We start from the raw sequence: 11,759 nt of genomic DNA, 5'->3' as shown, positions 1-11,759 counted from the left end.
AATAACTCATGTCTCGAAGTGGCAGCATGACTGCCACTACACTGAGCCTCACTCAGTGACATGGGGCCATATTTCATCCTCCATTTACAGGCAGCAGAGAGAGGCACCAGATGGCGATTTTCGGGGCTTGCCTGGACACCTGGTGGCAGAGCCCCCCGTCTGCCTTTACGCGCCGTGCTGGCAGAGCAGCCGCGGGACCCTGCTTGCCCCTGCCGCAGAAGGCTGCCCAGGGCAGCGGTCGCAGCACTAAGCCTGACAGAGCTCAAGAAGCATTTGGACAATACTCTCAGGTACACGGTGTGATTCTTGGGAATGGTCCTGCGAAGGGCCAGGAGCTGGACTCGATGATTCTTGTGGGTCCCTTCAAACTCGGCATGTTCTGTGATTCTGTGATTCCGCTCCAGTAAGGTGATGCCGGGCTCTAAGCACGCCCGCCGGGCTCTGCGGGTCCGTATTGCACTGATCCTTGCAGCAGCATCTTCCCTGCTAAGTGCTGCCCTGCAGAGGAGATCGCTGTGAGCCGGCTGCGTGCCTGGCACTTCCTGGCACTCCCAACGCTTTGCTTCATTTGGGAGACTTGTATTGCAAACGAACCCTGCAGCAGCCGCGCTGCTGGATGGAGCCTGCCTGGCCGAGAGCACAAAGCATTCGCTGAGAAAGTTTGCTGTAAATAACACCTCTGTTGTTTTTTGCCTCAGCTTCACCTATTATTATTATTTACACATTCTGTGGCTGTCGGTGTGCCCAGGCTTCTTCCTGCTCACAGCCATCATCACCCTCTGTGTGGCCAGAGCATTTTCCTGTTGCATCCAGTTGCGACATTGCAACTATAGGCTTGCGGTGGCCCATGTGGCGGCGGCAGCAGCAGACACATGTGGGGAGACCCACTCCCATTCCCATGCACGTTTTCTCGTTACTAACATTGTTGTTACAAAAGGGGAGTAGAAATCTAGCCCCCGAGGATGCCGAGCCCCGCTTTTCGGGATTCCTTTTACGGCGGCACATAAAAGACTGACTGGAAGCGCTGAGAGCCGAGTGCCTCAGCGAGCCGCGGCCGGCTCCGCAGTGCCGGGGTTTCAGCGAGGGCCCGAGCAGCGCCGGCCGCGGAGCGTTCCCGGCGGCCGAGCCGGGAGCCGCGGGCGGGCTGTGCCGCGGGCGGGCTGTGCCGCGGGCGGAGCCGCGGCCGGTGCGAGCGGGCCCGCGGGCGCGGGGCGGTGCGGGGCGGTGCGGGGCGCGGCGCTGTGCATGCCGGGCGCGGGCGGCGCGGGCAGGAAGCGCTTTGCCGGCCGAGCCGAGCCGAGCCGAGCCCAGCCCGGGCGCAGCCGGCGGCGGGGGCGGGCACAGGCACAGCCGCGCCGGTGCCGCGGGGGCTGGGGCACGGCGGAGGCAGCGCCGGGATGGGGGTGGCTTCCTGAAGCGCGGGGAGGGAGGGCGGGAGGGGGCTGGTTCTGCCTTTCGGTCCCTCTCCGCCCCCCTCCTGCCCCTCTCTCCCAAGTTCGCCGCTGTGCCGCGGCGCCTCCGGAGCGGCTGGCTGCGGGCTGCCCCTGCCCCGCTCCCGGCGCTGCCCGCGGCGGGGCGGGCGGGGACAGCGGCGAGCCGAGGCGACCCAGGGAGCGGCCCGCCGCCCCCGGGGAAGGCTCTGCTCCGGGGAGCAGCGGGGGGAGGCGGCTGGCACAGACGCCGGAGCTCCGCCGCCCGCCCCCCGGCACCGCCGCCGTCTGCCCAGCGCCGGCAGCCCCGGGAGATGGTGACACATGAAGCGTGCGGGAAGGACCATGGTTGAGAGGACCAGCAAGTTCTTGCTGATCGTGGCCGTCTCGGTGTGCTTCATGCTTATCCTGTACCAGTACGTGGGGCCGGGGCTGAGCCTGGGTTCCCCCAGCGGCCGCTCCTACTCGGAGGAGCTGGACCTCTTTCCCACGCCGGACCCGCACTACGTGAAGAAGTACTACTTCCCCGTGCGGGAGCTGGAGCGGGAGCTCGCCTTCGACATGAAGGGCGAGGACGTGATCGTCTTCCTGCACATCCAGAAGACCGGCGGCACCACCTTCGGCCGCCACCTGGTGCAAAACGTGCGGCTGGAGGTGCCCTGCGACTGCCGGCCCGGGCAGAAGAAGTGCACCTGCTACCGCCCCAACCGCCGGGAGACCTGGCTCTTCTCCCGCTTCTCCACGGGCTGGAGCTGCGGGCTGCACGCCGACTGGACCGAGCTCACCAACTGCGTGCCCGGAGTGCTGGACCGCCGGGAGAGCGCCGCCGCCAAGACGCCCAGGTACCGGCCGGCCGCCGTCCTCCCTTCCCCGCTGCCCTCGGGCCGCTCGCCCCAGCCCTTGCCCTGCTGAGCCCCCTCCCGTGCGTTGCAGCTCCCTGCTAACGCGCTGTGCCTCAACCTGCCCTAACCTTTCCTCACCCGGTTCACCTGTCCTCCCCTCCCGGCCTTCAGGCTGTGCCCTGCACCTTCCCTCTGCATACCCAGTCAAATTTCCTGCTCCTTCCCTCCCACGTACCTAGGGCACTGCACCCTCAAGCCCATGGTCTTCTGCTCTGGAAGCCTCTGTGGACCCGTTAGCAAGACCACGTATTTGTGCCATTTACTCTCTCTTGTAAACATTTAGTCTTCACCTCAGACATCACTTGCCCCCTTTTAAGTGCCCTTTATGCCATACCCTAGCCTCAGGCTTGTCTTTGCAATCAGCTTTGCCCTAAACTGCGCCCTAACCTTTTTCCTCCAGCTGAATTTGTTCTCCAGTGCAACCGAGGAGAGGCAGACCCGTCCTCCTTGGTTTAGCCCCCTAGCCTGCCTGATAGTTCTTTGCACGTTGCAGAAAACATTCCTTAACACCCTTTCTTATGTTCCTTGCTCTTTATCTTGATGGGAGACCTGAGGCGAAGTCTTTTGGAGAAAGGAGTTACCTCGTACATGTTCCCCGAGTCTCCTTCATATGTGCACTAGGAGAGAGGGAGAGCCATCCTAAAGCACCTCTCTGCATTTGTGTGGAACGCCCAGTGTGTTCCTACCCTCTTAGCCCATCATTTCTCTGCCTTGGTCTCTTCGTGAATTACAAGATTCAGAGAAATTTTCTATTTGAAGTACTCCAGTAAAGACAGTGGCTTACGTTAAGATCTCCAAAAGATTGGGGTTTTTAGCTCAATACACTGCTCTATCTTTCTTTCACAAGACCTTTTTTTTTATTATCACTATTCTTTAACACCATGCACACTTTCTTTGACATATTAGTGCTTTTGTTACAGCACTTTGTAATCTGTTTGCCTTAAAGTGTCATTCTTAAAGGTGCCCAAGACCTTATGCTAATATTTGCTTATGCTATATGCTTTATTTATATGCATATCGTTAATATCACATATAATCTCTTTAATGAAAAGTGGCCTTTGAGAAAGTATGTTTTGGCATCATAACTGTGTTTTCTCTGTGTTTTTTAAAAGCAGTTTTTAATGATTTTTCTTTCCTTGGAGCTGTGTGCCATTGCTGGGGTTCTTTATTGTCTCTGTCATGCTTGCTGCTGCTTTCAACCCGTTTCAGTGTTAGTCATCCAAGCTTAGGCTGCTGTCATGCTGCCTGACCCAGCAGCAGCAAACCCAAGTATGTAACCGAAGGACTGAGTATTCAGGCTTTCCTATGCTCTCTTATTTTATGATAAGGTTCTTGAAAACACCTCTAGGTGAAAATATCCCCTGCCCATCTAGTTGCTGTTGATATTTTAGCAAGGTATTGTAAGGAAAAATGCGCAAAGTTCAAATCTGACTTAAAAAAGGAACAAAAATTACCCGTTTTGTGAACCTTGACACTTGGCTAGCAAACCATTAACCTTATATAAAGACCTGTGTGGTTTTATTAATTGTTTCAGAGCCTTGTGTGCTTCCATTGGCAATTTTGTATTAAAATCTGTTGTGTGTTCAGGATTCAACTTTCTCATCCTATTCAGGAGTTGCCTTTTTAGTACAGGTACCTGGGAATGGGGCACTTCAGATTGTGAGGTAGCAATTAAATTCCTTACTGCAACTCATAGGACGTTGAGAACCAGAAGCCTATTGCCTCATCTCACATGCTTGTAAATAACATTTTCCTTGCCGTTTGTTTTGGAGCATCAGGAACTGTATGGTTCTACATACTTCTTCATTGTTTTGGTTTTTGGAAGTGCCAGAAAAATAATTAATCCTGCCCCATTCCCTCATGTCTTGGCATATCCAGAAATAGTTCTGCTTCATGTGGGTCTCTTGACTTCCTTTAAATCTAAGTTAGAACTTCATTTCCAGGAGTGCAAGACCTATGATGTGGAAGCTTTAGATAATCTGGGGTTTATCACCTTGGTCTGTTGAACAAAAACCAGAATTTACTGTTCGTTGTATCTTGGGGATGGTTTGGTGCAATGAACAGCTGCTGGTTATTTTAATAATACTGTCCTAGGATCCCGCTCCTTTGTACTGCAGTCCAGTTCTCCAAACTGTGATTTATTTGATGCCTAAGAAAATGGGAAATAAGAGGCAGGCAGTGCTTGTTTAAAATAAAAATTTGGTGGATTTTCTTTGTTAGAATACAAATAGTCTTGTATTATGTCTGTTGCAGTAAGAGCAATATCACTTTTTTGTCAACTGTGAGTGTTGGATCTCTTATCTTGATACAGGATATGTTTTTACATAAGGTATATGCTAGAAAGGCTACTGTTTTATAATGGAACTGGGCTATGAAAATATCTCTCTTTCAAAGGAAAAAAAAAAGAGCAGCAAACACCTATTTAAGCAGAGTTCTCCCAGATTCTAATATTGTTCAGTCTGAGTTTTGGAGTACAGTCTTCAAATTCAGTTTTTAAAGCTAACATACTGCCTTCTGCATTTGCTACTTAATACAAAGTTTAAACCTTTGTTCTTCCAAATATATGTTTATGCCCAAAACAAAACAGCTGACTTGTGATTACAAATAAATCTGCCTTCCAGTGAATGTTGGAAAGCATGAAGGTCATTCAGTATTGCCCACATGCACAAATCATGAGGCTCAAGCTGTTCCCTTTGTAAGGAATGCAGTTAGTGCCCTATTGCACTACATTCCATAACCTGGGCATGGAACATAAATTTACAATGCAATTGCTCTCTTTATTGTTCTGCTGTTCTGTGTTAGGCTTAATGATTAGGAGCACTAGATTGCCAAAGACTGCATTTTTTTCCTTCTTTCTGTCTTTCTTCTGCATTGGTACAGTAAGAGTTAGAGATGGGTGGTTTAGTTCTGACAGGTCAGCACTCCTTGAAAAAACCCAAACTACTTGTTCTGGCTCCCCTCCCACCCCCCCAGTGACTTTCCTGTTTTGTATTCAAAAGGCTTCTGGACACCACTTCTTGAAGCAAATGTTATGTTTTATACACAGCCAGTAAAAGAAAAAGAGTAATTTGTTTGGGGGCTGTAAAACTTGGGACTCCAAGGAACTCTGAAGCTGGCTGTGTTTATCAGTTAAGTCGCTCAGCTGCAGTTCTCTTCGTGCCTTTAGTAGAGGGCAAATTCCAAGATTTTGGGAATGGAAGCCTATTTATTCCTTGTGCTGTTAGGCGTAAATAACTGCTGGAAAAGCCTTTTTTTAAAGAGCAGCAATACTAGGATGTGTGCCTTGAGTCATCATGCTGGTATTTCAGAAAGCGGAGGCTAAGCCGCTTCTGTGAACTGCTCCCTTCAGTTTGTTTCACCTAAAACCTGAGAGATCAGATCTCTTCAGTTGATTCTGAAAAAAAGTCACACTTGTTTCTTTAATCTGAATTCCAGAATTAGAAAGATCTGTGAAGTGATCCACGAGTGACTTGTCTGTGTCCTCTGTCAGAGGACTGAACGAAGGCCCTTGGAGGTGTTGGACAGGTTCCCTTGTTTGCCCCCGCAGGAAATGGGCTGCAGGGCCCTTCTGGCTGCCTTCTGCTGCCAGCACGAGAGCAGAGCTGGGTGTTCTGAAGCTGTCCTTGCAGGACACTTCACGTGTGAGCTTGACTCTAATGTAACGTGCAGCAGAAACAATGAAACAAATAAATTACGCTGAAGGAATTCTCTGTGTTTCCTCTTCTACCTCTTCCCAAAACCAACACAAACAAACCCTCAGCAACCCAGGCTTTGTTGCTATCCTGCTGGGTTCGGCTGCCTCCTGAAAACAGGAGCATCGAAGCTGGCACTTTCCTGGAGACACTTTATTCACGTGGAAAGGATTTGAAGGCACACAGCTCCTTTAACACTGCCTTTCTGCCTGTTGCTGGGGAGAGCCCATGAAAAGGGAGAGTGTGGCTGGCTCTGCTCCCCCGGCTCACACACAGGCTCTGCCTTCTCTTGGGCTGCTTCAAGCACAGGTAGATTGACTTTTTTTATGAGCTGCCTCAAGACACGAGCTTAGCCTTGGCTTTGTGTGTGTTTCTGTGCTAGTCTGTCCTTTAAGTTTGGTTTCTGAGTTCATCTGTGGACAAAAATGACAAGAGTACGTGCATGCTTCCAATTTCAGTATTTTTTCTCAAGATTTCATACGCTTTAGAAAGAAAAAAATTGCAATCCACCTACTTTTATGTAAGAAGTCTATGGCAGGTTAGTAAAACCTGCTGTTAAACAGATCAGTCCAAGTTCTAGATCTCTCTGATTAGCTATTTACAGCTTATGGTTTTGGTTGGGTTTTTTTAAAAGAAACAATTAACAGGGCTCAGCAGTTTGTTAATTTGATTTTTCTGAAGTGTGAACTTTCACAGCTTCCAACCACATATCTGTCCCTTTGCAGGGATCTGTTCTTGATGAGGTTTTTATTATATGTGTGCTTAGGAGCTGCAGAGACACGTTGTCAAGAGACCAACTGTTTGAGAATGAAAAGCTTTACCAAATCATTTTTATAATATTAGCTCTTTTTAAAAGCTTGGGCTTATCATTCTTTGTGGATCTGTGTGTGTTGGGAGTTGAGAAATATCTGTCTGCAGGGAGCAAGGGCATTTCTTCCACTCACCAGTTCAACTCAGACTAGTTTCTCTAAAAGACTGGTGGAGAAATATCAATATAAACTTATTTTCAGTAGCCTGCTTCATCTCTCAAACTTTTAGCATGTGGAGTATTTTAAAGCCTAACAGTCTGATAGGAAACTTTTTGCACCTGGTTGTGCTCACCCATAAAGCCAGGCTGATCTTTCACAGCCAAACGATTCCAAAGGGCCAGATAGTTTTGTAGTGAAAATCTTTATATTTGACATAGTTACTAAAAGCAGCTGAAAGTTGGAACTCTTTAAATAGCTGCCTTAGTACCTTTGAGGAACTGTATTTTTCTGAGTTTAAGACTTTTGGGTGGTATGCCAGGTTTAATTACTCTTACTTTTTTTTGTTGCAGTTGTTGACAAAACAAGAGGATATGTTCCTAGATATGTCCCTGCTTGAGTGTGTGCTTATACTAACCTGATTTTTCAAAACTATGCATTTGGCTGTTTTTCATTAATCTTTAAACACAAGTTGCATCATAGCATTTTGTTTTCCTTGCTTAGAGGTTTGCCAGCACTCCTAACCTGAGATTTTGCCTTTTTGTCCCTATCATTTCTGACTCTGCAAATAAAAATGTACTGTATTCCGAGTAAACCCTCAGATAATCACCTCTTTTTTTTTTTTTTTTTTAAATCCAACAATTCAGAAATAATTACTTTACAAGAGCTAGTTTGAATTTTATTAATAACTGAACTGGATGCTTTGCTATGTGCTCCCAGTGTAGGGAGAGCCATTAAGAAATGGTCCACTGTAAATGCACAGCTGATGGATTCCACCACACCAGTGCAGGCAAATTTTTTGAGGTTCATTACTTAGAGATTACAGTTTGTGTGAAACAGCTTGGCCAAAGCAATGCTCTGCCCAGGTTTCCAGGCTCTGCTGAAGGGTCCTGTTCTGTCCCTGTGAATGCCAAGCGGGGCCTGTTCTCCAGCAAATCCAGACTGATGCATCTTCAGCAGTGCCACCTTGTCAGCTTGGTGTTGCATCTTGAAAGAAATCTGTGATGGAAGGAATTTGGAGTTCATTAGAGCTGTGGGGGCTGTAGGTGACGGATAAGGTGAATTTGATGCTGCCCAGTAGAACAGCTGCTTCTTACCTGGTGTGACTGGCGGGGCACGGCTGGGGGTGTGTGGTGAGGCCTTTTCCCTGCAGGACACCAGTGAAAGTCTTTAGCTGGATGTTAGAATATGAACTGGATGAGGTCATATTACCTCTTGAGAAAGCACTGCTAGAGAAGATTATGTTATAACTGGAGATCATTACGATACTGCCCTCCCCCTGGGCCATCTGTTCCTTCTAGGAAGGAGGAAGAGATTAGCCTCCTCTTGTGGCCTCTTCCCTCATCGACTCCAGGGGCTGGGCTTAATAGGTTTGTTCAGCAGTCAAGCAGAAGCTTTTTGGCTGCCTGTTGTAGAAACTGGAGGAGCATAACCTGAGACCTGTTTTCTAGAAAGTAATTCAGGATACGCAGGCCTGGAGTTACTTCAGAAAACCTCGAGAGTTCATTTCTTAGGTGAAGTTGATGTGCCTCATCTGAGTCATATTTGCACACAATGCCCACGCTTTGGGCTGTCATCAGAGCCCTTGGTGACTCCTGACAACGTGTTCCTATCCCAGATGTTAGTGACAGCAGTGACAAGCACAGCCACAGAAGAATCATGATAGAGATGAGTCAAAAGGGGTTGTGATTGTGGTATTGTAGTTACTTTGACCTGGAAGCAAAGAGTGACTGATGATAGAACACACCTGATTTTAAATTTGCTTAGAAATATCTGTGTTATCAGATCTATCACACACATTCAGTCTCTCTGCTCTGCCTCCTGCTGCGTTTTACACATTATGGCTTTTGTGCATCCTGGAAAGTGGGAAAGCAGCAATTGCCTTCAGTCAGTCATAAAACCAAAACCACTGCTTTATGTCTCTTTATTTTAAACTTTCAGTTATTTGGCAGCACATTTGTGATAGTAATGCTTTAAATAGGTAATATTTTGACAGTTAACACTTGGGCTTGTGCTCGCTTTAGAAAACCAGAGTGGCATAGTCTAACTCCACAAAGCTTTGTTTATGCTGGTATTTCCACAAAGTATTAGAGCAGAGAGGACTTTCCAATTATTGACTGAAATTGTGCTTTGTCAAGCAAAGATGAAGCATGGCCTTTAATTCCTAATAATCACAATTGCAATAGCTGCCAAGTCATGATTTTTTGATGGAATCTTGTGTGATGTGGATGGAAGGGAATGATATTCATACATCAGAAGCAAATATCTTTGTAAACTAAGATGTTAATGTGTTTAGAGAGTAAATGAAGTACAGGAGGACCACAGAGCTGAAGTAGTCCGTTCCAGATTCACTTGTTTCTCAAATGGTGGTTGGCCTTAAAAACAAACAAACAGAAATCCCTCTACTTATTCTGAAGGAGTTGAAGTAGAATGATAAGGAAAATATACCCACTAGCACAGATGCAAGGTGACACAGTTTCTGTAATCGCTGTTTGATGTAGTTTTGTTCCTCTTTCTATTTCTGTAACAGAGTACTCTGCTGGAAATCCAGACTTGAGAATCTCTTTGAAGAGTCCTTTGGAGATTATTGTCACAAAGACACGAAGAGCCTTAAACACCTCTGTACTGTAGCATGTCAAGTTTCAGATCTGAAAAGGATGCTTCAGATATTCTTATGCGTTACTGCCAAAGGAGGAGCTATTTCCCAGTGCATGTCTGTTGGAGCTTGAAATATCTCGTGAGTGGAAAAAGTGTTTTCAGGAAAGGTCCGTGCAGACAGAGGTCATCAGACAAAAAGCACATTGTACACTTGGCAGGGTTTAGTTTATTCTACTTTTATTAGATGGTGCACGTCCATGTCATTTCTGTGCTCAGCCTCAGAAGTACAATACACTCCACTGGATGTGTTTCATCCCTACACACTGATGAGCAGGAGTAAGGATGTCACATATTCTGGGGTGTCTGTTCCAGTGATGCATCCAGTAAGGATTAAGAAGCTCCTGTTGTCCACCTCTAACTGTAACCTGAATTTCTTAGCAGGACTAATTATATTGCTCTTTCACCTGTGTATCTCAAAGCCTCTTACAGGTTTGTAATAAATAGCACCTGGTGTTAGATTAATTTCAGACTTCAGATCTGTGACTCCAGTCTCTGACTCTTCAGGGATCTGTCTTGAAGCTGGCTTTAACCATAAATCTCAGCCTTACATGTTAATGTCCAGACTGTTGCTGCCCAGTCACTTTGTCTCTTTCAGCAGTAACTGGTTTCTTAGCATGTTATTACTGCTTTGCTCTGTTCTTCCCTTCCTTCCACCCTATTAATGGTAAATTCTACATTATAGCTCACCTATGCTTTTATAGAGGAAATATTTCACAATTTCCTGCCAATTTAAACAAGAAAACAGTTATTTGCAATTAACTTTTTATGGTCTGACTCTGTGTTTTACTTCATAACTAATCTCCAGCCTATTAAGCAGAGATTCTTTTGATTACACTTCACTGCAGATTAAAATACTGTCATCACTTTTATGGAGCTCTTCTACATGAGGGGGAAAACCTCAGCTTCCTGAGCAGCCTTTGCATTTTTGTCTTTACAACAGACCAAATTTCCTTTTGCTTAATGTCAGTCTTGAAATACTAACAAGACAATTCAAGATTTTCTGTCCATATAGCATTGCTTAGAGTTTCAAAATGCCTGGTGACTTTGCACTGTCTAACTTCACATATATTAAAAGGGACTATGTTTCTGAAAAAGTGCTAGAGATATTAAAGTGCTGCTGCTTCCACGTACTGGAGTTACTCTACATTTTAGCCTTAGTTCTTGTGTAAATTAGAAACACAGATGTACAAGATACCTGTTTACAGGTACACTCAGTGACTCTTGAAAGATTTTGTGAAGAGCATTGCATTGGCCATTCCTTTTTTATCTAAACAGCTTAAATAAAAGTCTGTCTTGTACTTTTTACTTTAGCGCTCTCAGAAAATTTAAACATCCAAACAAATGCTGTAAAAATAGAATGGACTTTTTTATTTAACCTCACAGCTCTTGCTGCTGTGACCCCCTTGCTCTCAGTAAAGGTTTTAGTTAGGATACCTGTGACCCTATATCAAAGTGTCAGGGAAAAAAATCAATGCCTCATAGCTAAGACAAACAGCAGCTGCATGCTGACTCACCAGTTTCCTGACAGGTTTTGCTTTCCTGGTGGAGATAGAGAAAGTACAAGGAGCCCAAGAATCGCTGAGTATGATCATAATCAGTCAAGCATCCCTTCTGTTAACATGCCTTAAATCACAAAAGACAGCATTACCTTCTTCTGTTCTTTGCCTCTTTCTCTTCTCTCTCGGCCTGTACCTCTGAAAGAGAAAAGACAGATGTGATGTGGGTAGTTGTGCAAGGAGGAAGATTGAACAGATTTATCCTGGCTGCTGAAGCAAGTACAGCAGGGTCATTTAGATTAAACTCCCCATTAAGGGGATCCTTCATCCGTGTTATGCTGCACAAAAAAGAGGTGCATGTGCATAGGAGCCCTGTCAGGCAAGGAAGTGCCTTGGCATCTTTTCTAGGGGTGTAAAACTGGAACTTCTCGTTCTGAGCATCTGAATGAAGTTTCTGTCATTGATTATACTGCTGTGGTTGGTGGCATTATTTGTAACACATCCAAAATAACTTATCCTGAGCCTTTTTTGGCCCTGCAGTTTTCCTTTGATTTATTTGGCTGGATTTCCATGTATGTGTCAAAATGACAGCATCTTTCTATGTGTACACAGCCTG

The 11,759-nt window shown here is 46.3% G+C and overlaps 1 protein-coding gene across 1 annotated transcript in view; it reads left to right on the top strand.

Annotated features, from left to right (window-relative positions):
- Nucleotides 1-1,377: 1,377 nt before the first annotated feature.
- The window catches only part of HS6ST1 (heparan sulfate 6-O-sulfotransferase 1), a 186,701-nt gene continuing 176,319 nt past the window's right edge, over nt 1,378-11,759 (top strand). The window contains exon 1 of the mRNA XM_051781555.1: nt 1,378-2,272. Coding sequence (XP_051637515.1) covers nt 1,755-2,272 — 518 coding nt within the window. The 5' untranslated portion in view covers nt 1,378-1,754. The remainder of the gene's footprint in view (nt 2,273-11,759) is intronic.

The sequence above is a fragment of the Manacus candei genome, unplaced genomic scaffold (genome assembly GCF_025592945.1).
Source record: "Manacus candei isolate 608988 ecotype Guabito, Panama unplaced genomic scaffold, ASM2559294v1 h1tg000015l, whole genome shotgun sequence".
Classification (NCBI taxonomy): Eukaryota; Metazoa; Chordata; class Aves; order Passeriformes; family Pipridae; genus Manacus; species Manacus candei.
This window is presented reverse-complemented; position numbering and strand designations above follow the sequence as displayed.